The sequence below is a fragment of the Rhodofomes roseus genome (genome assembly GCF_022264815.1).
Source record: "Rhodofomes roseus strain CIRM-BRFM 1785 chromosome Unknown C8Q71scaffold_2, whole genome shotgun sequence".
Taxonomy (NCBI): domain Eukaryota; kingdom Fungi; phylum Basidiomycota; class Agaricomycetes; order Polyporales; family Fomitopsidaceae; genus Rhodofomes; species Rhodofomes roseus.
Window position 1 is genome coordinate 1619810 of NW_025952958.1, and position 23725 is coordinate 1643534.

The following is a 23725-nucleotide window of genomic DNA, read 5'->3' on the forward strand; positions in this document are numbered from 1 at the left end:
TCATTAAGCTGCAGTGGTCGGCATCTATGGGTAACTTCCATCAGACGTACAGCAATTGTATGTGCGAGATTCCAAGAAACTGAAAAGGGGCGATACGTGCGTGGTCGCCAGAGAACGTGGATCACTAGCCCCAACCATATGCCTGTAAGCCTCGACCTGTGAGAGATCTATCTGCACTTACGAAATCCCACAGTGTGCCAAAGCATGGAATGCCCTCCTCCTTGCACGCCTGGAAACGACACGTGTCAGACATCGAGAGATGGCCACCGACAAGGTCTGAGTCGCCTACCTGCATCATTTCCGAATTCCCAGTGTAGTTAGAAGTGATGAACACGACTGGAACATACCATCAGCTAAAGCATCATACAGCGGAGCCGATATGTCGTACCTTCAGCATTGAAAGACTTGTATACTTCTTTGAGGATCTTCCGCGTGTCGGGGCGCCCACCGCGCACCTTGCTATCCCATAGAAGGTAGCGCTCCGGTTCGATGTTACTCTTGATGAGCCCGCTAATGGTCGGACCGAACGTCTTTTCCTGATCCGAGCCTATCATGAAGATGGAATGAGAGATCTCGCAGATTGGGGAGATTGTATTTAGGTACCTATCCAGATGAGGAACCTTCATGGTCGTGAGCAACGCGGCTCAACCGTTATTGATATGTTGGCTCACCAATTTGGCGACTGTATACACGTAGAGAGCGCGGCCCCGATGCCCGTACCTGTACAGATACGGATGCCGCGCTTGTACAGCGCCGATGTGTTCGAGACGCCTGCAAACTGCGGAGTCGACTTAAGAATCCTGCTGCTTCTTAGATCGGTACGGGTCACAAACCTTGAGTTCACGGGTCCAAATGTACTTAGGCGGGTCATTGACCAGGCTACGTGTGAAGTCGCCTGAAAAATAATATGAGAGTAGACTCATACTACTAGCAGCGCAGAAGTCGACGGACCTTGGACACCGCAGACAAGATAGTGATACTTTGCGTGCGTCCCTTCTCTACACCGACGATGAGCGCTGCTTCATGTGTCGCATACTAGTGGACGTACGAGATAATACCGAAGGCGTGGTACTCCTTCACCGCGCTTCGGCTGATGCGCGCCAGCAAGCTTTGCTGCATGCCCCGCTCGAAGCGCAGGACTGCAACCTTGTTGGATGGCTGCGAAAGATGCATCAGCAGAGTACACGACGCCCCAAAGGATGATAAACGCACAAGCTCAACCTCGACGGGGACCTTACGCGTGCATATCCAGGGGAGAGCAATCCAGGCGGTCATGCACATGACATACCAAAAGTCTTGCTGTTTGACAATGTGCTCCCCGCCGAGATTCCATTGCTTGGTTGTCGTATCCCATAGGTCGCCGAGCAGGACGAACATCCCTGTGCGCAAACCGCGATCGGTCACTTAGCGGACATAACCTCCGGTGAGATCGGTGAGCACTCACAAGTCAGGACCAATGAGAACCACCCCATGAAACGGTGCCAACGTTCGAAGACGCTATCAAGATATCAGATTGAGTTCGCTCGGTAAGAACGGAAGACGTACTTGTGATGCGTGTTGCGAACCCACGGAAGAGCCGCAACTGCTGTGATCACCATTGTGACGCATGTCAGGACGCCGAACGCCAGAACCACGGCATGCTCTTCCTTGTGAGCCCGGAAAACATCAACAGTTCGCAGGATCAGCCAAATGATGCCGGAGATCGCGCAGCCGGAGTGGATTCCCCCTAGATGCTACAGAGAGAACGCCTGTTGGCATGTAGTCAGCGTCTGAAATGGCCTGCAAGATACCTGGAGGATAGAGGTGCACATGAGCCGCCATCGAAGAGGTGTCCACTAGTGCGATCATAATCATTAAGCACAGCTCTGCGTTCAGATATGGATGAGACGCATACACACCTTCGCGAAGCACGTATTGACAAAAAGATACAAACAGCGGCCGAATATCTCGTTCCGTACCAGAACCGCAACATTGAAGTTGCCAACGGCCATAGCGCCGCCATACTTTCTGGCATAGTGCCAACGACCGGAGACAGCAAAGCCGAACATGATGACGTTGGCAATGAAAACGATAGTGAAGAGTTTCCTGAATGCATACTCAGTAAACTCATGGCCCGCGGATATGAACAAGATGAGCGCGGACCGATATGTATTGAACCACAACTGCCACAAAATCCATTTCGAAACCTTTTTCTTCGCCGGTTTGCTGGCTGTCTGTACAGGCTTAGCAGCTAGCTCTTCGTTTGTCTCAGACGCTGCAGCGACGGGGAGGACTTGTTCGATGGTCACGTCCTTCTTCTCGTTGCTAAAGGTGATGGCGATATCTCCAGGGTAGATGCTAGCCACGCCCTTCTCGGCATCATCATCGAAGGACGCGTTGGAGGTTGGGATGGAAGGCATCGGGAAAGAAGGGAGGGAGGAAGAAAGAAGGGGAGGAGACAATGCAGAAGACCGGTGATGTCTCTGGTATGCTGAAGGAGCAAGGGGGAAGTCCTTTATACCTGTCCAGTGCGCTATAATTGTCGCCGGTTGAGTCGACATCGGAGGATGATCAAAAAGTATGAGTAGCGCAAATTGTCTCGGGCTAAAATAACAGTTCAGGTAATGTCATTCCGGCACCAATTTGCAGACTTCATGGACCCGTATTCGCCACGACGCCGCCTAGGTCCAAAGAAAATTAATCATAGCCTGATTGTCGCTTCGCTCCACTGTGCACATCCTAAGCTGACAGCAGGCGGCCCTTATTGATTCGAGTATCGGCCCTTCTTCGCTCGCCGACGACAGACTTGTCCCGCCACTTCATAATCACAAATCCGGTGGTCGCTCTCGTGGCATCCTCAAGCTTCATTCACGTCAGAAAGCACAGAAGCAACATGAGAACATGACTCACCGTAGCGTAATGTCAGAAAGTGGACCTGCCGAACGTCCTGTGAATGGAAACACACCGATCAGGCGGCGTAGCCTGCTGCGAATCTCATCCGCGGAGGTGGCTACATTCATTGACCAGCTTCTCGACATGTTCGCACACAAAGCAAGTGCTGGATCAGTCATGACGCACATCTTATGTTGGACATGCCACGGAGGTGCATGCTCACAGCATTGACATTGAACACGGAAACCCACCTCAATTCATCCCGTAAAATGGGGCGCTCGTCACGCAGAGCAAGTCAACATGCGACTTCCCATAGAACTTGAACTAACACCGCGCTGCGCGTATTCGACCACCACCACAGTCCCACGGAAAGCTTTTCAAAACGGTCGTCCTGGGAAACCACGAGCGTACCTCTGGCTCGCGCCCTCCCCGCGGTATTTTGGAGTCCAGACACGACGGCCAGGGCTATCAAGGAGAAGGGCCCGGGAGACGTTATTACAGACGACACCGCCCGCTGTTCGCGCCTAACCACGGCTGTCAAAAGTCAGGGTGCAGTATGAGGCGCACAAATACTGCTTACATGATGCCGATGTTTCCGGAGGCTGTGTATTCCCTAGAAATCGCGGACGTAGAAATCGTGGACCTGGGAGGAACCTGTGGCCATACTATATCAATGTCATTAGGCCATTGAACGACTCACTATGCAGTGGTTCTACAATGTTCGTGAATGTCAGGCCTCGAAGGAGGGCTCAGCAATGCCGCTGTAGTTGTCAGAGATGAGAAAAGGGCGGAAGGCGCATCTTTGCGTGCCTTCGGAACACCGGTGGTTAGGCGATCATACGTGGTCCATTGCTGCAACCGGGACCGTACCGTGACAAGAAGGATTTTCGCCGTACACGACGACAGTAGCAAGTCCAGTGCCGCTCGCAGAGACACCGCCCTGATCAAGTTGCGCTACACGTCAATCCTTCTGCCAAGCATAGCGAGGTCTGGCGGTGAAGTGAGATGCGCACACAATAGTGGCGGAGCGCCACGGAGTGTCTTGACATGGGCGTAGCACCGCGGCAAGTCTGAATATGTGCGAATAGTGCGGATTTTGCAGGACTTGACAGTGAGGTCTGCCCCGTACGTCGGTCGAAGCCAGGTACTGAACGCGCCGTTGCCCAAACAATGTCTGCGAGCACACGGCCGGAGCGAAACCCAATCTGGCGTAATCATCAGTCGCACAGATTGTAGCTGCGCAATAATCTACGGGCGCACCTGTCCCACAATACATCACATCCAGATTACACGTCAACCATGGACCTTCTCCACCGGGACGATAGCTCTTCCACTTTGAGCACAAGCCCCGCTGCGGCCCTTCTGAGCCTAACTTCCTGCTCTCCACCTTCGCCGAGCATCCTCTCCCCTTGATCTAAGCTCGAGAAGATATCTTTTGCCCACTCCCCTGTGCCGAGCAGCAGTGCAGTGTGGTCCAGCCCTAGAGAGCGGCCACCGTCCAGGTCCATGCAGCCATCCAGGGTTATCAGGGCGAGTTCAAGAGCAGCGCTCATTACAGCTGCCTCTTTGCCTTTCCCCCTCCGCGCCTCACCGCTCAGTCCCTGGGAGTCGTCTTCATCTTCGTCCTCGCCTTCCATGGCAGAGACGGGCCTGGTCCCGAGCGTAACAGCCAATTCAAGCGCATCCGGTGCAACGACAGCCAGCCATTCCGGGGCATTCCTCGCGGCGTGCACGAGCACCGCGAGTGTGCTCAAGAACCGTGCGAGCACCATCGCACTGAGGACGAGGCCCGTCCCTGCTCCGTGATAGCGATGGAGCGCCGGCTGATGCATCGTGCGTTCTTCCCGCGTCTGCTGGTCGCGCAGGAACAGCCAGAAACGATTTATCAGAGGGCATATGAAACACTCCGCCGCGACCTCTTTGAACGTTGTGTCCGTCGGGTGATTTACCCCACCAGGCAGGCGTCTTGTTGTTATAGCGCCCCGGGGCACCTCCGCTACTTTGGCAGGTTTCCGGATGCGTAAATGCCGTTCGCGGACGATCTCAGGGACCCTGTCCGCGGTGGCCTCCTTGCCGCTGTCGATCGCTTTGCGACTGATGTCGTCCACCAGGAGCTGAACCGGGTCATTTGCATTGTGTCGATCGGCGGCGGTAAGGTACTTCTTGTGTAGAGCAGGCGGAAGCTGCTTGCTGGGGAACAATATACGTTTGGGACTGGCAGTTGCGGAGGGCAAGGGGAGAGGGAATGAGGCGAGTTCTGCTGTGCCTACTGCGAGAGCATTTAGGATGACGAAACGCTGATCGGTCGAATACTGGTTGTGAAAGAACTGCTCGATCAAAGCTCTGGATCGGTTAGAATCAGTTCAGCGGCTGGGAGAACCGTGCTGTTGACCACTTACGGGGCAGCTTTGCGAGGACAAGACGCCACCAACGCGTTCAGGACGGCTTGTCGCTTCTCATCGAAACCGTCGAGATCGTAGTTGTCTTTGAGAGCAAGGAAGCCGTACGTAAGATTGACAGCGTTCTCCTCTGCAACCACATCGCCATGAGCACAGGAACGCTGACATACAGTAACAGAACCCACCGAGCTCGGTCCCATACGCCCTCTTGCGGCGAATCAGCTCTTCGGCGACGTTCAACGCCACCTCGATCTTCTGCGCCTCCATCTCTTCTTGGTCGGAGCGCATCCCGGACGTACTGCGTACCATCTCTCCGAGTTGCGCTAGATACACCGGGCGCGCGACCTTCTGCTTCCCGACATTCAGCGACGGGTCCTTCTCAATCTCGGCGAGCTCCGACGGGGTGGGCGACGCCGAGCGCGATGACGGAGCAGGGGACGCGTACCCGGTGAGAGAGTCGTCCGAGTCGTAGCCGACGTCCTGGATGACCACTTTGCCTGGTTTTGCGGGGCCCGACGACGCAGCGTGCTCGTCTAAGTTCGAGTTCGGAGCGTGGGTGCGCGCGTTCCCACTGGCGTCGTGATCCTCGGCGTCGAGCACGCGGTCGACGTCTGCATCCGCGTCACGTCCCTGGAGGAGCGCGCGAAGCCGTCGACACCAGTCGCGGCCGTGCTGGTCGCCCGTCCAGTCGTCGAAGTCGAGCTTCTTCCCCGCGCCGCGCGCGACCTCCTCCGCGACGAGCATACCGCAGCGGCGCACGGTCGGGTCGAGGTGCCCGATGTAAATAGACACGCCTGTGATGAATGGAGGGTGGAACGCGAGTGTCTGAAACGGTGCGGAGCTACCAGCGTCGGACCGGAAGGAAGCTAGTATGAGCAAGAGCAGTGCGGTGACATCTTGTATGGTACGAATGAGTATTCTGGAAGATGGTGAGAAGACGAGGACGTACATCGGTGTCGAGACAGTAGGGAATGTTTGATGTGATACACATCAGTCCACACATCGACCACTTTCCACAAAACGACATCCAGCACTTTGGGCCGGGATCAATGGGATTGTGATAACGAGAGAAGATGTTTAAGTACCTTCTTTGTCTGACCAGCCCTTTTGCGCACCACAGAACCAACAGGCGAAGATACGGGCATGGGCTTCGTTCCAATCTCTGCTGAGAGCGATGGCGTTGACAGCATCCAAGATATCTATATTGTCTTTTGTCGGCCTCCCCACCAGCTCTTTTAGAAGAACGGCCTCGCGCTTCACCGATGCACGAGTGGTTGGGCGAGTATCGAGTCGATCGGGTACGTCCGGTAGGGACGAGAAGAGTGCTGTCAGCACGGAATGCAAAGTGAGGGATGATGAGAACGAGGACAGCGTCTTTCTCCAGTAGACTACATATGTACCGTTTTGGTCTGAAAGGCGATGTCGGATGGTGGAGAGTGTAATTTCGAAGAAAGACGGTTGTGACAGAGCGGCCTTGGAAGCACTGAAGACGCCGACATTCACGAGCTTGGTGAGGAGATAGTTCACGGAAGACGTGTCTCCTGCGACGATCATTTAACAATTGTGAGTGACATGCATCGCACTATCACGAACCTCGTGAGGAGTCGCTGGACAGGGTGTATATGAGGCGTTCGCAGCGCAGACTCACATTGTTGAAGTAGGTGTCAAATTGGAGCGAGGCAGGTATGCCACCTCTTGCACCCAGGACGTTTGCGACTTTGACTGGTAAAGCGATGATGTTGCGTACGCAATCCTCCCATGCCACCTCGTTAAGTTTTCCCTTGCTCGAGAAGACGACAGAGTGCAAAACGTCGATCGGATACGCACGGCACAGCTTCACTAGAAGGCGGATCGAGGAGTCGTGAATTGGAGAAGACAGGATCGTAGAGTACGCAAGCAAAGCCGCCTGCCCCGCAGCACTAGACGCGAACGACATCGCGTCTGGACAGAAGTATTGTTCCACGAGATCATAGCAATCTTCCTCGACCAGCGCAGCCTCCCAGGTAGGGACTACGTGCTCTATCAAGGCACGCTGAAGGAGCGGTACGTGCCGCGGTAGGTTGAGGCTATCTTTTGGGAGAGGTTCGACATCGTATTTCTGGTAGCGCGGAGGGAGGAGGCCGATACAACCGAGAGGAGCCGCGAGCAGGTGCAGCAGAACAGAGAGGTCTGCGACGGGGGACTGCAGTCGGCCGATGAGGTCCTTGACCTGAGAGATCGCAGCGTGTGTATCCCCAATTGGCATTAGTGCGTATGCACTGTGTTACCGTACGAAGGGGGGAAAGGGGCAAGAGCAGGAGGAGGAGGTCGCCTCAGGGAGAGGCCTGGCGGACGCGTCTACACGTCGCCACGTGATGGCGAGACGCGCATCATGCATCAACGTCGATCGCGGGAATGCCAGCTGGTCGGCAGCGGAAGCCAGACGGGATGCAAGTGCTTCTGAATGGTTTCCTGAACATACCTATTGACTTGGTGTATGAGTCACTCTGAGTCACTCTCGACTTGCGTGCCTCCTGCCTCTCCTCACTGACGGCCTCCGTGGGCGCTGAGCCGAGCTTATAGTATTTACCTGGCCGCATACATATTCCGGGTACGGCGGTATCACTACGTCAGACTCCCGCGCTCACTCTCGACCCAGAATGTCCGTCTCTTGGCTTTCAGCTAGTCGGTCCGCCACCAGTCACTGCGGCGTAAAGACACACACGCTACCTTTGCTGGTTGGGCGTCATGGCACGCGACAGACAGCCAGATATATGTCATCCGACGCGCAGGTACCGAAACCTGCATCCGCTCCTAGGTCACGAATGCTGGAGGGCGTGATCCTGGGTGCGGGACTTGCTCTTGCACTGTCAAACTACGTCTACACGCAGAATGGGAGCGTAAGCCTCGATGGAGCGAATGTTGGTCATGGCGGTAACGAGGCCCGCGCCCGCCCGGCGAAGACAACCAATCACGACGAACTTCCGGAGCCTCCTGGGTCGCACCAGTACGCCTCGAAAGAGGAGGTACAGCAGGCGATCGAAGAGCTGCGCAAGGCCCTGCCGGGGGAGGACGCTATCATGACTGATCTGGACACGCTCACGACGTACGGTCACTCTGACAACTCGTACCACCCGACGTCCCCACACTCTGTTGTGGTCCGCCCACAAAGCACAGAGGACGTGGTGAAGATCGTCAACATAGCGCGCCAGTACCGTGTTCCTATTGTTCCCTACAGTGGCGCTACGAGTCTCGAGGGTCATTTCTCTGGGGTACGCAGAATGTATATGACAGGCGGCTCATACTCATGATACGCGAACTTGCGGCAGTATCCCTCGGGGGACATCTGCATAGATATGTCAGGAATGGACAAGATTATCGAGATCCACGGTAAGCCAGGAAGTGCTATTGCGCGTGAACGCGGACTGACTCGCAAGCGCTTCACAGAGGGTGACGGCGATGTGGTGGTTCAAGCCGGCGTTCCCTGGGAAGAGCTTAACCGGACACTGAAAGACAAGGGTATCCCATTATTCTTCCCGGTCAGTGCTCCCTTATTAATATCGCCACTGACATTAACCACGTTGCAGCTTGACCCGGGTCCTGGAGCGGTGAGGACTTAGTGAGACATCTCCTCGACGGCGCAAGTCTGATTTATCATTCAGACCATCGGCGGAATGATTGGTACAGGATGCTCAGGGAGTATGTCTCGGGTCAATCTCGCGACCGCATCAACCGTTGGCTGACTGAATGAATAGCGAACGCCGTCCGGTACGGAACTGCGAAGGGCGAATGGTTCCTCAACATAGTACGCCTCACTTTTGCTACCAGTATGATAGGCGTTTGACGTCTCCAAGACTGCAGTCCTGCCGAACGGAAAGGTGATCAAGACGCGTCGGAGGGCACGCAAGTCGTCCGCCGGCTTCGACCTGACCAAGATATTCATCGGCGCCGAGGGCACATTGGGAATCGTTACGGAAGGTACACCTATTCTTGCGCTCAACCATCCTAAGCGGGTACTGAGAGTTTCGTACAGCTACTCTCCGACTGGCACCGGTGGTGCCCACGAGAGTTGCCATGGCGCAATTCCCTGACATCCAGCACGCGGTAAGTGCGGTCCAGGAGATCCTCAACAGCCCGAACGGTCCGCATCTCCGTGCGTACCTGATCATGACCACTCAACTATCCGTGACTGAATCCCCATTTACGTAGAATGCATCGAGCTCCTCGATGACAAGAGTGAGCTCACTCTCCCCCTTCACTGACTCCTCACAAACTGACCCGTACGCCCAGTGATGGCCGCGATCAACACCGCCGGCGAAGTCTCGCGCAAGCTGCCCATCAGCGATACGCTCTTTTTCAAAATCCAGGGCTCGGAGGACGCGATTGGCGCGACCGCCGCGGCGGTGCGCGAGACGACGGCGAAGCACGGCAGCACGCGCTTTGAGTTCGCGCAGACGGACGAGGAGGCGGAGGAGCTCTGGGAGAGCAGGAAGTACGCGCTGATCAGCACGATCGGCAGCGAGCCCGGGGCGCGGTGCTGGACGACTGATGTCTGGTCAGTCCTGTCTTTCTTGCTAGAATGTGCGTTTGCAGTAGGAGCTAATGGTTTATGCGTGGACAGCGTACCGCCGTCGAAGTTGCCGCAGCTTGTGTCTGAGACGAAGAAGGATTTGGCGGATAACAACCTCAGGTCCACCATCGTTGGCCATGTCGGAGACGGTCAGTGGTTGACGTACTGCCAGTAGGAGCTTCTGCAATTGGCTGACCTTTCTTTAGGTAACTTCCACGCGTTGATCTTGTTCAAGGACGACAAAGAGCTGCATGCCGTCAGTGACGCCGTGCACCGACTTGTACGCCGTGCGATACGGATGGACGGTACATGTACGTGCCGAGACACAACGTATTATACTGCATTACGAGAAACCAGCCTGATGACAATCTCCTAATCTAGGTACGGGTGAACACGGTGTTGGTGTCGGCAAGAAAGAGTACTTGGTCGAGGAACTCGGCGCAGACACAGTTGAGCTGATGAAGACCATCAAGAGGGCGATCGACCCGCTGAATATCATGAACCCAAGCAAGGTATGTACATGGTCATGTCACGTTTTCATCGAGTTGTTGGTCTGATTTCGACTCATTGCAGCTCTATCCTGACACCGATGACAAGTCTAAGAGTACTACTACCGGTCATTAGGCCGATGTATTGCTACAATTACTAGGATACAATATTGCTAAGCTACTCTGCTACAACGCCCGAAGCTGCGCCGCACATGAATTACAAGAGGATGGCGAAGTTGTTCCTGTTGCCCTTCCGTAGCTCTGTCTTCTTGTGATACATGTTCGTGTTGGTAGCCGCCGGCGCGATCATAGCTACTTTACGAAGAAGCCAGTACGCCATCTTACCACCCTCTTTCCAGCGGCTCTTGATGATGGACAGACCAATCGTCTGAAGTAATCCATCAAGGTACTCCGGTGTCATATAGCGAGAATTGAGGATGCAAGGTAAAGGGAGCTGGATTAGACAAGCGATCCGAGTCAGTCGGACTCCACTGTCGCGAGAAAGACAACCTGGGTACTCACTGCGAGGAAGAGCAGGCCGCCTTGACGGAGCATGGAGTGTGCTAATCGAAGCATCCTTCCTGCCTCATTCATCAGTTCACTACACCTCAGGTAGATCAAATACATGAGTATCACCTCGGTCTCGAGCATCGGGAACAAAGTTGACGACCAGACTGAGGCTGATGATGTCCCACTTCTCCCGGTTCGATCCTTCATCCATGAGGAGAAAATCTTGCTCCTGGATTGACGGATGTCGCGAACGAAGGTCAATGGGTGTGTTCTCAATCCAGCTCGAACATGACGCATAGTTGTCTGGGAGGAGAGCTCCCACTTCAAGTACTCTATAGGGCCAATGCATTGAAGTCGAACCCATATCCGGAGTACAACGGCATACGTACTGCAACTTCCTATTGGCCTCCTTTGCCGCGCTGTGCACGCCGATCTCCTTGAGCCATTCAATCAAGACCTTCTCGCTCCCCCCACCTCTATCGTTGCCCTGACCGATGCTGGACATTCGTTGGTACGCACCCAGTCCACCGAGCTCCTCGATCTCCTGCTCAACATCTCGGAGCGCCGCGCGAGGTTCGACTCCATCCATGATTGCATCCCCACGTTGGATAGCCTTCTCTAGTTGCGTCCGCCGTTTGATGAGGACGTGAAACCGGCGAATAACAGTGCGCGTCGCCGTTGGCTTGCTGGATGATGCGGACGGTACTGCTGCATGTGTCTGACGGGGATCGTTGACAGTTACGGGCAGCTTCCGGGTTTTCTTGTGTGCTTTTGGCATGGTGGTGGGGACATGAGATGTGGTGGTGATGGCTCAGAAGTGTGTACAGTGTAGAACGATCGCTTCGGAGTCGCTCCTCCTCCAGGGTGGCGCGTCTCGGGATCTTCGATCTCCGCGCTCGAGCCCAACTGCACGGTAGCTTGTGGGGTCGCCAAGAAGTCGAGACGCGCGTGCGCTATCGGCCGGTGGCTAAATGGACCCGCCTCCTCCTCCTCCTCCTCCGCGGGTTTCACGTGAGGATGGCATGTTCCAAGAGCGAGCATCGGGTTAGGTCAAAAGTTAAAACTGTCCATTGAGGCAATTCAGACCACAGAGCAATACCACCAATTGGTGCGATTCAGTGTCTTACACTACTGATACAATATTGTCGCAAGACGTCCACTACAACATCACGAAGTCTGAATCTGAGTAACTTACTAGAACAAAACCTGTTCAGTCCAACGCGTCCAGGATCATCCTAGCCAGAACCTCGTGCATCTCAGACCGACGCCTGAGTCCGTTCGGTGGACGAGAGCCCGATCCATTGGCTCCGTTAGTGGGCCCGGATCCGTTAGGGTGAGGCCCTGCCCCGTTAGAACCATTGGAACCCGATCCGTTAGGCAAAGGTCCTACTCCATTGACAAGAGGCGACCCCGGTGGAGGAGCGGGCCTGCGCCCATTGGGACGAGCCTCATCCTCGGGCCCAGGGGTTCCCAGAGGAGTGGACGGACCATTCTCTCCGAACGCGGACTCCGACGGGCTCATGGCGTCCTCCTCGCCCATCTCGGAATCCGCGTCTGATGCTGGAGAGCCCAGCGATGGCGGGTTGTTCATCGGAGAGTTGGGGGGGGGGGGGGGGCCTGCGGAACCGCCGGAGGGCTGCCACCTCCAAATGCGCCGTTAGTGTTGGGTTGAGCCTCGGCAACACCGCATTGCCATCTCGCGCGAGGAGGTCCGCCAGCGCTCCCAAGTACAATTCGCGCCGCCGCGCTGACGATTTGTTGGGCGGGGGGGCGCGGACCTTTTGGCACTGTTCGTTCCGGCACTTTTTGTTCCGGTCTCTGCCTCGGCGGGGGCGATGGCTGGTACGACTCGTCTATATAGTCGGGGAGGTATGGCTCCGGAGGGCTGCTTTGCGTCTGCGAGGATTCGTCCGGGGAAGAGAGATCAACGTCTTTGGGTGGCGGGACAGGCGGTGGGGCGGATTCGGGCGGCCACTGGGGCTCTGGAGGCTGGAGACCGCTCCGCGAGACGAGAGCCTCATGACGGTCGCGTTCCCATAGATTTTCGAGGGGGTCATGCGAACCGCGTGGGTCGAACGTCACGTCGGCATCGTGGCCGCGGGGTGCGTATTGCGATCTATCGTAGACCGGGCGTGCGAGTGCTGTGGCGCGGCTGCGGTTGCGAATGCGGCGACGGAGAAGACGGTGGTGTAACGCATGCTGAGAGGCGAACTCGTTTGGTCGTAAAGGTCGGGCAGGGGAGCGGTGCGTGAGGGTCAACGTGCGGTGAAAGAGTGACGTGAATACGAAGGATGCAAAGCTAGTCCATGGACTTGTCAGTGACGGGCATCATATAAGACGTGTTGAGTGTACTCACTGTCCAGCACCTGCGCTTGTGGGTGTGCTCAAAGGGAGTGAGCTGAGGGTCGTTGATAGAGATTTGCGGCTTTTATACCTAGCAGAGCTCCAGTCCATACGAGGAAGGCGGGATGAGCGGTCAACAAGCGGGCACAAACCAGGTACGAGGTCTTGGTCGTAGGATCCAAAACAGTGATGCAGGTTCGGTTGAGTCTGTGAGGGGAGCACATGTGCTTTCACTTGCCTACCAATGCCAGTCGTTTTCGTTGTGGAACCTAGGTCACTGTGATGAAGTCAGACTTGTTTTTATCCGTACAATGGTGGTCGGTACAGACAACTTCGCGTGCACGCACTTTGCAAGATGCCCCATGTTCCGTCAACTTGTATCTCACCGGGTCATGAAGGTGTGCAGGAGTCACAGCACCTACGCAATGTCGCCCGAGGTTCGAAGTCAGATCTTCCACTACCTGACGGCAGGCACAGACCAGCTCTGCTACATGTCAGATCATGAAGATTCTGCGCATGCACACCTTGAAAATGAGACTGGGAGTAGCGGCGGTGCACCGCTGTTCAGACAGAAAGCTGGGAATGTGCCGAGGGGCTCTCGGCACCGTGTCAGACATGCTACTGCGGGACATGTGGATTTAGATGAGTCGGCTGAGCACTCAGCACTGGCATGCAAGTGAGGATGCGATGGACTCGGCGCGCTCCTGATATCATCGGGACGTCGTGATGCACAAGACGAATGTGTGCTGATTCTGGATCGTGTGTTGGTACCACATAGGCTACCGCTGCGCAATACGCTGCAACTTGGATGGCGGCCGTGACGGCGTTGGGTGCGTCGTGTCGGGCGGGTGGCGGAAAGTGCCACGTCAGTGCGTTGCCTAAAACGAGAGACGCGTGGACAGAAGCGTCAATCGCTGTTCTGGCTCAGACACACACTCGCGCCCGCTTGTCCCAAGCACGCCATCCCCAGTTCTGTCCCCGGCTGCACCACCGTCGGCATGGAGGAACCTTGGACAAAATCATCTGATGCCATCCTCCAGCACTTCTCCGTAGACCCCGCCCGCGGCCTCACCGCCGACCTCGCCGCGAAGCATGCCCAGCTCTACGGAAAGAACGGTGAGCACCCCTGCTGCGCCTTTCATCAGCCGAATACTCATCACAGCCCAACAGAGCTTCCGGAAGAGCCTTCGACGCCAATCTGGGAACTCATTCTCGAGCAGTTCCAGGACCAGCTCGTTCTCATCCTTCTCGCGTCCGCCGTCATCTCATTCGTGCTAGCACTCTTTGAGGAGTCGGACGGCTCGGCCTGGTGGAGTGCATTTGTCGAGCCTCTGGTCATCCTCCTCATTTTGGTAGCCAATGCGGCCGTGGGCGTGATCCAGGAGACCAACGCGGAGCAGGCCATTGAGGTGAGTGTTCGGAGCATAGTCGAGAGGGCTGCGCGCCTGAGTCTCGGCACCGTAGGCTTTGAAGGAATACTCCCCGGATGAGGCCAAGGTTTACCGCGACGGTCAAATTGCGCGCATACATGCCTCGGAACTCGTCCCTGGAGACATCATCTCGGTCGCGGTGGGTGACAAGGTCCCTGCAGACTGTCGCCTGCTGTCGATCTCTTCGACGAGTCTCCGTGTGGACCAGGCCATCCTGACGGGCGAGAGTACCAGCATCAACAAGAGTGTCGACATTGTGGCTGACCTGAAAGCCGTCAAACAAGACATGACGAACATGCTCTTCGCTGTACGTCCTCCGCTTTTGTCGTGCGAATACACCCTGACATCGCCTTGTAGGGTACGAGCGTCGTCAGCGGCAAGGCGATGGCCATTGTCGTCTTCACCGGTCAGAAGACGGCTATTGGCGACATCCACAAGTCCATCACCTCGCAGATTAGCGAGAAGACACCCCTGAAGCGCAAGCTCGACGACTTCGGCGACATGCTCGCGAAGGTCATCTCCGTCATTTGCGTGCTCGTCTGGATTGTGAACTACAAACACTTCTGGGACCCGTCGCACGGCTCCGCGTTGAAGGGCGCGGTCTACTACTTCAAGATTGCCGTCGCGCTAGCCGTGGCTGCTATCCCGGAAGGCCTGGCTGCTGTTATCACCGCATGTCTTGCGCTGGGCACGAAAAAGATGGCACAGAAGAACGCCATTGTGCGGAACCTGCCCAGTGTTGAAACGCTCGGCTGCACCAACGTCATCTGCTCGGACAAGACTGGTACGCTCACCACGAATCAGATGAGCGTCTCCAAGGTCAGTCTAGTTCGTCGCGTTGCCGAATAGTGCACTCAACGCCTACGTCGTGCGCAGTTCTTCGTGGTCGGAAACGCTGGCGGCCTCAGGGAGTATGCTGTGGAGGGGACTACCTTCGCGCCTCAAGGGTCGGTTAGGTCTGCTGATGGCAAAGAGGCCTCTGCTGAACTTCGTTCGCTGCCAATTCAGCTTCTGGCCGAAATCAGTGCGCTTTGCAATGACTCCAAGGTGGTCTACCATACGGTCAGTACACCTCGCCCGTACACGTTCCCATGGTCACGCTCAAATTGTCTCGCTCTCAGGATAAGAAATCCTACACCAATGTCGGGGAGCCCACAGAAGCTGCTTTGAAGGTTCTTGTGGAAAAGCTCCCTTGCCCCGATGGTGAGCTCACAAAGTCCCTCTCAACCATGGACCCAGCAGCTCGTGCGAGCGCCGTGAACGACTTCTACGAGCGCGTCATTCCCAAGATCATGACGTTCGAGTTCTCCCGCGACCGCAAGATGATGTCCGTCCTCGCAAGCAAGCAAGGCCAAGGCATTCTCTACGCAAAAGGCGCGCCGGAATCCATCCTGGACCGTTCCGTATCCGCCCTCGTCGGCGGAGACGTCGTGCCTCTGACCCCCACCCTCCGCGCCGCGATCCAGCAGCAGACACTCGCCTACGGCCAGCAGGGCCTGCGCACGCTCGCACTTGCATACGCCGCCAACCTGCCCCTCGACCCCGCGCGCTACCGCCCCGACAGCACCGGCGACTTCGAGAAGGACCTCGTCTTCGTGTCGCTCGTCGGCATGCTCGACCCGCCGCGCCCCGAGGTCCCCGCCGCCGTCGCGAACTGCAAGGCCGCGGGCATCCGGGTGATCTGCATCACGGGCGACAACAAGGGCACCGCGGAGACGATCTGCAGGCAGGTGGGCATCTTCGGGCCGGACGAGGACCTCACGGGCAAGAGCTACACGGGTCGCGAGTTCGATGAGCTGAGCGAGCAGGAGAAGCTCGCGGCGGTGATGCGGGCGGGTCTGTTCTGTCGGACGGACCCGAGGCATAAGAGCCAGCTTGTGGACCTCCTGCAGAGCCAGGGTCTTGTCGTGGCTATGGTGGGTGCACTTTCGCGGGTGCGTGCGGTCATCCTTGCTGACCTGTCTTGGTAGACCGGTGATGGTGTGAACGACGCCCCGGCGCTGAAGAAGGCTGATATCGGTGTCGCGATGGGGAGCGGGACTGATGTTGCCAAGCTGGCAGCAGACATGGTCCTCGCTGACTCCAACTTCGCCACAATCGAGCTTGCTGTAGAGGAGGGCCGACTCATCTACAACAACACCAAGCAGTTCATCCGATACCTCAGTAAGTGTCCAACCCACTTCCGACTGGTCTTACCTGACCAAGATCCGCAGTTTCCTCGAACATTGGCGAGGTCGTCAGTATCTTCTTGACCGTCCTCCTCGGCATGCCCGAGGCTTTGATCCCAGTGCAGCTGCTCTGGGTCAACCTCGTCACGGACAGCCTGCCCGCGACCGCTCTCGGCTTCAACCCTCCGGACCACAGCATCATGCGCGTCCCTCCACGAGACAGCCGTGAACGCCTCGTCGGGCCCTGGCTGTTCGCGCGGTACATGATCATCGGGATTTACGTCGGCGTCGCGACTGTTGGCGGCTACGCCTGGTGGTTCATGTACTACGCTGGCGGTCCCCAGATTACCTTCTGGCACCTGGTACGTCTCACTGTCTGCCCTTCGGGTCTGCAGGTGGCTAATGCTGTGTTCTCCAGACGCACTTCCACCAATGCTCCACGCTGTTCCCCGAGATCGGCTGCGAGATGTTCACGAACGAGATGGCGCACCGCGCGACGACGATGAGCCTGTCCATACTGGTCACGATCGAGATGTTCAACGCGATGAACTCGCTGTCCGAAAATGAGAGCCTGCTCCGGCTGCCGCTCTGGAAGAACCCCTTCCTGGTCGCCGCGATCACGCTCAGCATGCTCCTGCATGTCGCTATCTTGTACATTCCCTTCTTCACGGTAGGTGACCCTTGTTGTGCGTGGGTGCATGGGATGCTGACTGATGCCGTGGTGCTCGACAGACTCTCTTCGCCATCGCGCCGCTGAACTGGGTCGAATGGAAAGCTGTGTTGTACATTAGCGCACCTGTCATCCTCATCGATGAGGTACTAAAGTTTGTCACGGTACGTCCCTGTCTTGCAGTCTATTAGTTCGCTGTTGATTATGAATCGATAGACCACATTCATTGAGCCACCAACGAGGGTCAAAATGGACTAGTAGAGGAGCTCATAGACTTGCTCTGCAGACTGTACTCATACACACAATAATAGAAGCATGCGCATTGCCGTCTTCTCTATCTCGTATGTTGCGGGCGTGAGTGCGGTTCTCCAGGGTAACCGCGACTCCAATCAGTAGCTGTGATACTCATCGAAGCTGAGGACGAGAAAAACGTATGGCCGGTACAGTGTCACTCTGCTCAAAGCCTCCACAGGGTCTTGACACTCTAGTCCTGTTGCCGACACCCTTCGATGTTCACGCGGAGCAATGGAAGTCATAACGGGGGCACCGACGCTCAAATGAGGTCTCTACTGTTCCTGGTCTCTAGGATACGCGAACCTCATCATGAAATCGTTCCTTGTGTGACGTCCGTGATGCACTGTGGCAGCCTCACACTTATTTAATATTGTGAGCCGTTATTACCTCCGTCCCACCCCGGAACCGAGTGTGCAGGGCCCATCATAATGAACGCACCGATGATGGTATGTGGACGTGTTCCGTAACTGTGCAGCGATCCGGGCCTATCAGGGCGTTCGGAGGGGACGCACGCGCATATGGACTTACACCAGGTGTACGTGCTTTACGGCAAATGCAGCAGTATGAGAGAGCGTCGACGCGTCGTGGGTAGGAGTCGGTACATAGCAACCGTGCAATCGGGCAATAAATTGTAGCCCGGAGACTCGCCACTCTTGTTTTCTTCCCAGTGAGACCGGAAGACGGCAGACGGGGACCCTGTATGCTAGTCTTCGAGGCTCAGTACTCCTTACGGTGTGTGCTACGCAGGTCACGTCGCCCGAAATATGCTGAGTCAATGGACATGACGAGGGCACCCTGTGATGCGCTATCATCGTACGCCAGTGGCTGTCTTGAATTTGAAGTGTCTCCCTGCCAGCGAGGAAGGCAGTAAGGCCTAAGGCCTAAGGATCCGGAGTTCCAGCGTTGATGGTGGCACCAGCTTCCTGTCACGCACACCGTCTATGTTGGCAGTACACGGATACTTTCGCGCCGTCAATAATCAGGAATGCACAGAGAAACAGTAATTCCGGTCATGATCGTCGCGCACTCACGGATGCTGTGTGACTATATACTGTAGCGCATGCGGGGTATTCGCTGGCAGACGGCTCCAACAAACGCTAGGTAGACTCATCACGGTTCGTGTGTGCAAACGTTAGGATTAATCAGGACAGCCTTTGCGAATCTACACGTAAGGCAAGGGGCGTCAGGAAGTAAATTCTCGTACACAATGCCAGTATATCCGGAATATCCGCCATCCTGGCTTACCACCCCCCCACCCCCGGTTATTATTATTTCGAAAAGCGGTCGAGGACCGAGTACCACCCCCCCACCCCCTCGGTCGCGCAAAAAAGTGCATATATTTGATCAAAAAAGCGGTCACCCAAGCCTTCAAGTCTACCGGGTATGACCGACTGTTGCCTCCCCTTCTTCCTCGACAGCTCTCATTGGCACCCGAAGTGTCCACACCTGATTTCTTTGTGCCCTTTCCCTTAGTAGCAGCCTTTCCCTTCTTATCTGCCGCCGCTTTCCCATCACATTCGTCCTTCTCCACGATCGGCTTGCCCTTCGTATCGCGCTTACTTACGAAAGAGGAGCTCATTGTGTGAACCGTAGGAACGTGTAGTAGATACGAATTCCTTGCTCTTCTCCGTGTTGGGGTGCTTGTCCATGATGTGCGATCGCATGTTCAAGTATGACCAGAGGTCCAGAATACAATATCGTCGTCGAACTGATGACCTCACTGTGGTTAGCCGGCTCTCTTCGCAGATCTTGCATACTATGGGGCGACTCGTACTCGGACAAGACGGGGTTGGGACCGCCGCAGAGACGATGCCGAACAAGCTAAATAGGTGGTAGTCCAAAGTTGGCGCATCCGAGCCGGCGTTTCAGCTACAGGCGCGCGACTGAGAGGTAAGCGCCTATGGCCCGAACCGCGACGCAAGCACATAGTGATGCGTCTTTGACCGAGAATACAAGCATTGAGCGCGAACATGGGCTCGGCGCATCGCAAGCGTCGCGATATTGACCTCCGGCATGCCATCGGCGGACATCTTCCCCTCCGCTGACTTCATCAGCTGCCTTTTGGGGGAGGGTTGCACCTTATTCGTAACTATTGGTACATTTTGTCGTTGGACGCGGTCGAAGGGTCGACCACCCCCCCTCCCCCCTAGGCATCGTGTACCCGATCTGAATCTCTGACGCCCCTTGATTTAACTGTCAAAATAGAGCCTGGGCCGACGAGCCATTCCGGTCTTCGCGTTCGACGCGGACAATCCTTCACTGTTAGCGTTTGGCTAGTGTTGGGCTAGCGTAGCCTGCAGCGAGTCAGAAGCTGTGAAGAAGGAAGACCCTTACGCCGTGCATTAGCGAGGCCGGGCCCTACATGCGCGGGGCCGTACTACTGGAGACGGTTAGCTCTGACCGCCCGTGCAGAAACTGCAGCGTAACGTGTACGTACGTACCGCGGTCATGACAACGGAAATTAAACCGGGTCTCCATTCGTTAAAACATCTTCACCATGTCCCGGGTACTTGTTCGGGGAGGCGCTCGCAGTACGACGCGGAAGCACAGGGTGGTCGTCTGTCACATCGCGTGCAGTAGTAAGTAGTAATTACGGCGCATGTCCGAACGCAGGGCGTATCACGAACCCTTTCTGCACCCTTCGACAGGTGGTATGGCACCGTGAATACATGGCTTCGGGGTTCCGAGTATCTGGTGGTACTGCTGCGGCATCACTCCAACTTGAAAGGAGCATTTCAACCGTGAAGCGACAATTACAAGGCGCATCGCGTGAGCAGAGTTGCATGATGGCAACGCCCAAGCAACACCCGCGTTCTAGATCCCCCCGCGTTCTAGATCCCCCCGCGTTCTAGATCCCCCCGCGTTCTAGATCCCCCCGCGTCAGCTCTGCAAGGCCTGCGGAACAACGAATCGACCAGATCATTGTTTTCGACGTAAGTATCGTGACGTGACAATCCCGATGAGATATGATATTCGATATTGGATTTCGATCCAATTGAAACTCGTCGCGGGTGTCGAGGAAGCCCGATCGAGACATCCGGCATGCGCAACCCTGACGAGATTGCATCGCATGCGGACACGCTCGGCGAGCGGGGGAGGCCCGAAACCGGGGCGGGCTCGAGGACGCGGACTCGGATGCGGATCTCGATCATCGCAGCCTCGACGACGCTAGCCGATTTGATTTTGACTTCGCATCGGCGCGGCGGCGAGATCTCGACGTCCTCGAGCACGCTAGGCCATTTTGGGTCACACGCACACATCATTCGCACACGGCTGTCGGATTGGGTATCGCGCGGGCTAGGGTGGAAGCACGAAGACCGCAGCGCCAGCCACGGCCCACCGCGCGCGGCAACCTGTATACTTACCCAGAAAAATCAAACTAAGACCACGTTCCGAGCTTCTGAGCAGCACAAGGCGGTGTCACATTTCCGAATAACAGCCAAAGCACATGTACACAAGACACTGAGACAAGCAGGAAAGCACGCAGAAGCGACATTAAATAAGCACGTTGCAGGATGTTCCAGTCAGCACAGGCGAGAGAAGGGTGGGGGGTGGGGCCCCGGCCTACCGCCGAGCGGGCGTGGCCTCCGAGCCCGAGGAGCGGTCGTGAGGAGGCAGCGCATCGAAGCCGCTCTGCCCGAGGTCCGCTGGCAGCGCGGCGGTCTCATCCAGAGTATCCTCAGCGAGCAGCCCCCGCGCCTCCTCCGCCTCCCCTGCGGATAGCGCGGGCACCGCCGCGACCTCGATCGCGGGGCGCAGGAAAGCGGGAGGCTTGACGAGGCTGTTGAAGAGGAACTGTGAAGGATGCCAGTCAGCACGCATTCGCCCAAAGGCCTGCAAAAATAACACACCGTTCCGTATCTAAATACGCGCCAGATGTGTATGAGAGAAACCTGATACGGGTGAGTCATCAAACACTCACACCAACAGCCCGAAGCCGACGACCTGGAGCACGGAGATGGGCCACATGAGCCGCTCCCAGCCAAGGCCCAAGCTCACGACCCAAATGCTGAGTGTCCTGCAAGTGTCCGTCAGACTCCTCACCGTCGCGCTCACATGCTGCGTGACGCTCAAGCCGAAAAAGTTGAACAGCGAGATCGAGAATGCAATCACTACACCGCTCCAGAGGACGGACGGTGTGTCGATCATCTGGTGCCAACCCCGGGGGAGGTCGAAGAACGGCGAGACCTGCGAGTAGTGCGCGAGCAGGGGCATGGCGAGGACGATGGTCAGTGCACCGAAGAGGCCCTCGTAGCCGACCGCGACCAGCGGCGCGACCGAATAACGCGCCAGGATCTTCTCTGCATGCGCGGCGATGTGATGGATGCGGTGTCAGCAGGCGTGGCGATGGGCGGAGAGCATTAGCAGGAAGCAGAAGCAACAGATGTCCGGTAATACGGAGGATTAGTCAGCACCTTATTCGGTCGACCGGGACGGGGCAGCGTACGTACCCTCGATGACGAACTGGGTCGCCGTGCTGCAGTGCGGAAGCAGACGCGCGTAGCGTCGGACGAGATATCAGCAGAAGAAGACATGGGTACGCGGAAATCACGTACAACACCTGCGCGAAGAGGATGAAGAAGACACCTGGACCGCGTGAAGAACGTCAGTAAACGCTGAGGCGGCGAATTTGTGGCTTCGGATAATGGTATACGGACCGACTAGGACCTTCGTAATCTCGGGCTCCTCAATAGGCTTGGGCGCAGGCAGATCATCGAACAGACGCGCACCCGTGCGCACGAAACCAGCGAAGCCCTCCTCCTTCACCGCATCCTTAATCATGGACCCACTATAACCCACGAGCGAGACTCCTGCCATGACGGTGACAAGAGAGATCCACCTATGTATACTTGTCAGATTTTGCACTTAAGGAGAGGTACCAGGACTTTGGGCGGCAGTATGACGGAGAGGGAACAACGGTGGGAACAATGCTCAACTGGTAAAGCCACAGCCTGCGCCGCAAGAAGATGACGGAGAGGACTCCAACAAAGAGAACGAGCGCGCCCCTGGTCATCTGATAGATCGAGACCGGTGTGTACAGCAGACCGACGTTCATCAGCTGGGAAATGGACAGACAGGCGACAGGTGGCCGGGCATGTCGGGTGACATTGATTGCGCGAACACCGAAGGAGGACCGAAATGTACTGGGTGAGTAGCGGAAGCAGATGCAGGGTTGGTGCAGGGCTTGCTTACCGTGGTACCGGTAAGGTCGCAGGCTGCAGGGAACCACAGGAGGAGGATCTTCCAGCCATGGAGATGCTCGGCCGTGATCTGGGCCTTGGAACCGGGGGCTGGTTCTTGGTCTTCCTCGGTAGGGAGCTGGACGGGAGATTGAGCGCGCCTAGACGCGAACCACGCGTATATTACGGGCAGGAAACCTTGGTGGGAAACGGATTAGGCAAGGCCTGCCACGGAGGCTCGTGGGAGTGCGTGGACGAATGCATGCAAAAGCGGGAGGTGGGTAGCAGGTATAGACACTAGCACTTACAGAGCATTTCTCCGACTGTAGCGTTCAGGCCACAGAAGTCAGACTCAAGGACACTAGTGCAAGGAGCTGATGATCGACGCACGGAACATTTGGAGCGTCTGCCAGACCGGTTGCTCGTAGAGGACATGATGCGCAGGGTTTGGGTCGTTGCAGTTCTCGACACATTGCATATCCTGAGGAATGGTGAGGTGATGGAATGCACCAGCCAAGCAAGGGGCGTACCTGCCACTTGCTCCAGAGGGAGTTGCTGGAGCCCTGTGCTGCGTCAGTGCAGCGAAGACGGGCGGACGAGCAGACGCACCGTGAAGAGCATGCCCGAGACGAGGATGGGCACATAGAGGGACGGCATGGTGGGCGGAGGCAAGAGCGAGAGCGCGGCGGGGGTGGCAGCCACTGCCAGCAGGTGGCGGGGGCGCTGGGCGGGCCTCGGGAGCAGAGGGCGACACGTGGGGCGGGGGATCTCGATGGGGAGGTGACGGGCGTGACAGGCGCGTCACGGCGGGGAGAAGCAGGAT

General features: G+C 56.6%; 7 protein-coding genes across 7 annotated transcripts; 2 read left to right on the forward strand and 5 right to left on the reverse strand.

Annotated features, from left to right (window-relative positions):
* Positions 1-124: 124 nt before the first annotated feature.
* Positions 125-2399, reverse strand: C8Q71DRAFT_698891 (uncharacterized protein; the record flags this gene model as incomplete). The annotated part of the gene is made up of 14 exons (XM_047920040.1): positions 125-229; positions 290-336; positions 389-547; positions 604-620; positions 672-778; positions 834-895; positions 952-998; positions 1049-1158; positions 1213-1379; positions 1445-1497; positions 1546-1733; positions 1791-1835; positions 1899-2085; positions 2143-2399. The coding sequence occupies 14 exons, from the start codon at positions 2397-2399 to the stop codon at positions 125-127; spliced, it is 1551 nt and encodes a 516-aa protein (XP_047783987.1).
* Positions 2400-4067: 1668 nt separating this feature from the next.
* Positions 4068-7673, reverse strand: C8Q71DRAFT_735269 (telomeric DNA binding protein). The gene is made up of 6 exons (XM_047922462.1): positions 6864-7673; positions 6356-6811; positions 6220-6303; positions 5456-6166; positions 5271-5400; positions 4068-5214 (listed from the first exon to the last, which is right to left on the reverse strand). Exons 1-6 carry the CDS (start codon positions 7513-7515, stop codon positions 4158-4160), a joined length of 3090 nt encoding a protein of 1029 aa, XP_047783988.1. The 5' UTR covers positions 7516-7673; the 3' UTR covers positions 4068-4157.
* A 350-nt stretch (positions 7674-8023) lies between these two features.
* C8Q71DRAFT_853455 (FAD-linked oxidase-like protein) lies at positions 8024-10443 on the forward strand (the record flags this gene model as incomplete). The annotated part of the gene is made up of 14 exons (XM_047926943.1): positions 8024-8521; positions 8579-8639; positions 8697-8788; positions 8837-8857; positions 8912-8948; positions 9005-9054; positions 9104-9227; positions 9283-9402; positions 9459-9485; positions 9540-9804; positions 9871-9968; positions 10026-10130; positions 10201-10331; positions 10393-10443. The coding sequence occupies 14 exons, from the start codon at positions 8024-8026 to the stop codon at positions 10441-10443; spliced, it is 1680 nt and encodes a 559-aa protein (XP_047783989.1).
* Positions 10444-10524: 81 nt separating this feature from the next.
* C8Q71DRAFT_903944 (putative methyltransferase-domain-containing protein) lies at positions 10525-11771 on the reverse strand (the record flags this gene model as incomplete). The annotated part of the gene is made up of 4 exons (XM_047928833.1): positions 11207-11771; positions 10944-11149; positions 10830-10888; positions 10525-10761 (listed from the first exon to the last, which is right to left on the reverse strand). Exons 1-4 carry the CDS (start codon positions 11593-11595, stop codon positions 10525-10527), a joined length of 891 nt encoding a protein of 296 aa, XP_047783990.1. The 5' UTR covers positions 11596-11771.
* A 256-nt stretch (positions 11772-12027) lies between these two features.
* Positions 12028-13271, reverse strand: C8Q71DRAFT_853457 (uncharacterized protein; the record flags this gene model as incomplete). Its single annotated transcript, XM_047926944.1, has 3 exons — positions 12028-12453; positions 12570-13116; positions 13174-13271. 3 exons carry the CDS (start codon positions 13269-13271, stop codon positions 12028-12030), a joined length of 1071 nt encoding a protein of 356 aa, XP_047783991.1.
* Positions 13272-14023: 752 nt separating this feature from the next.
* Positions 14024-17763, forward strand: C8Q71DRAFT_735287 (calcium-transporting ATPase). The gene is made up of 11 exons (XM_047922463.1): positions 14024-14276; positions 14331-14569; positions 14625-14897; positions 14948-15409; positions 15467-15652; positions 15712-16506; positions 16561-16753; positions 16804-17120; positions 17177-17428; positions 17491-17592; positions 17645-17763. Exons 1-11 carry the CDS (start codon positions 14159-14161, stop codon positions 17684-17686), a joined length of 2979 nt encoding a protein of 992 aa, XP_047783992.1. The 5' UTR covers positions 14024-14158; the 3' UTR covers positions 17687-17763.
* Positions 17764-21120: 3357 nt separating this feature from the next.
* Positions 21121-23616, reverse strand: C8Q71DRAFT_735296 (uncharacterized protein). Its single transcript, XM_047922464.1, has 12 exons — positions 23512-23616; positions 23433-23465; positions 23293-23383; positions 23211-23225; positions 22916-23100; positions 22660-22781; positions 22381-22562; positions 22279-22309; positions 22174-22199; positions 21645-22023; positions 21574-21583; positions 21121-21517 (listed from the first exon to the last, which is right to left on the reverse strand). The coding sequence occupies exons 1-12, from the start codon at positions 23557-23559 to the stop codon at positions 21287-21289; spliced, it is 1353 nt and encodes a 450-aa protein (XP_047783993.1). The 5' UTR covers positions 23560-23616; the 3' UTR covers positions 21121-21286.
* Positions 23617-23725: the final 109 nt, after the last annotated feature.

What these genes read in the sequence shown, in the direction of transcription:
- C8Q71DRAFT_735269 (XM_047922462.1), bottom strand. Translation starts at nt 7,515, where the DNA reads ATGCCAATTGGGGATACACACGCTGCGATCTCTCAGGTCAAGGACCTC. An exon ending in CCTACTGTCTCGACACCGAT is followed by an intron (nt 6,167 to 6,219) that starts GTACGTCCTCGT and finishes GTACCATACAAG; the next exon opens with ATGTCACCGCACTGCTCTTG. An exon ending in GGCGTATGGGACCGAGCTCG is followed by an intron (nt 5,401 to 5,455) that starts GTGGGTTCTGTT and finishes ATGTGGTTGCAG; the next exon opens with AGGAGAACGCTGTCAATCTT.
- C8Q71DRAFT_735287 (XM_047922463.1), top strand. Translation starts at nt 14,159, where the DNA reads ATGGAGGAACCTTGGACAAAATCATCTGATGCCATCCTCCAGCACTTC. An exon ending in CCAGCTCTACGGAAAGAACG is followed by an intron (nt 14,277 to 14,330) that starts GTGAGCACCCCT and finishes ACAGCCCAACAG; the next exon opens with AGCTTCCGGAAGAGCCTTCG. An exon ending in AGATTACCTTCTGGCACCTG is followed by an intron (nt 17,121 to 17,176) that starts GTACGTCTCACT and finishes TGTGTTCTCCAG; the next exon opens with ACGCACTTCCACCAATGCTC.
- C8Q71DRAFT_735296 (XM_047922464.1), bottom strand. Translation starts at nt 23,559, where the DNA reads ATGCCGTCCCTCTATGTGCCCATCCTCGTCTCGGGCATGCTCTTCACG. An exon ending in ATCCTCTTCGCGCAGGTGTT is followed by an intron (nt 22,200 to 22,278) that starts GTACGTGATTTC and finishes TCCGCACTGCAG; the next exon opens with CACGGCGACCCAGTTCGTCA. An exon ending in GACCCAGTTCGTCATCGAGG is followed by an intron (nt 22,024 to 22,173) that starts GTACGTACGCTG and finishes CCGCGCATGCAG; the next exon opens with AGAAGATCCTGGCGCGTTAT.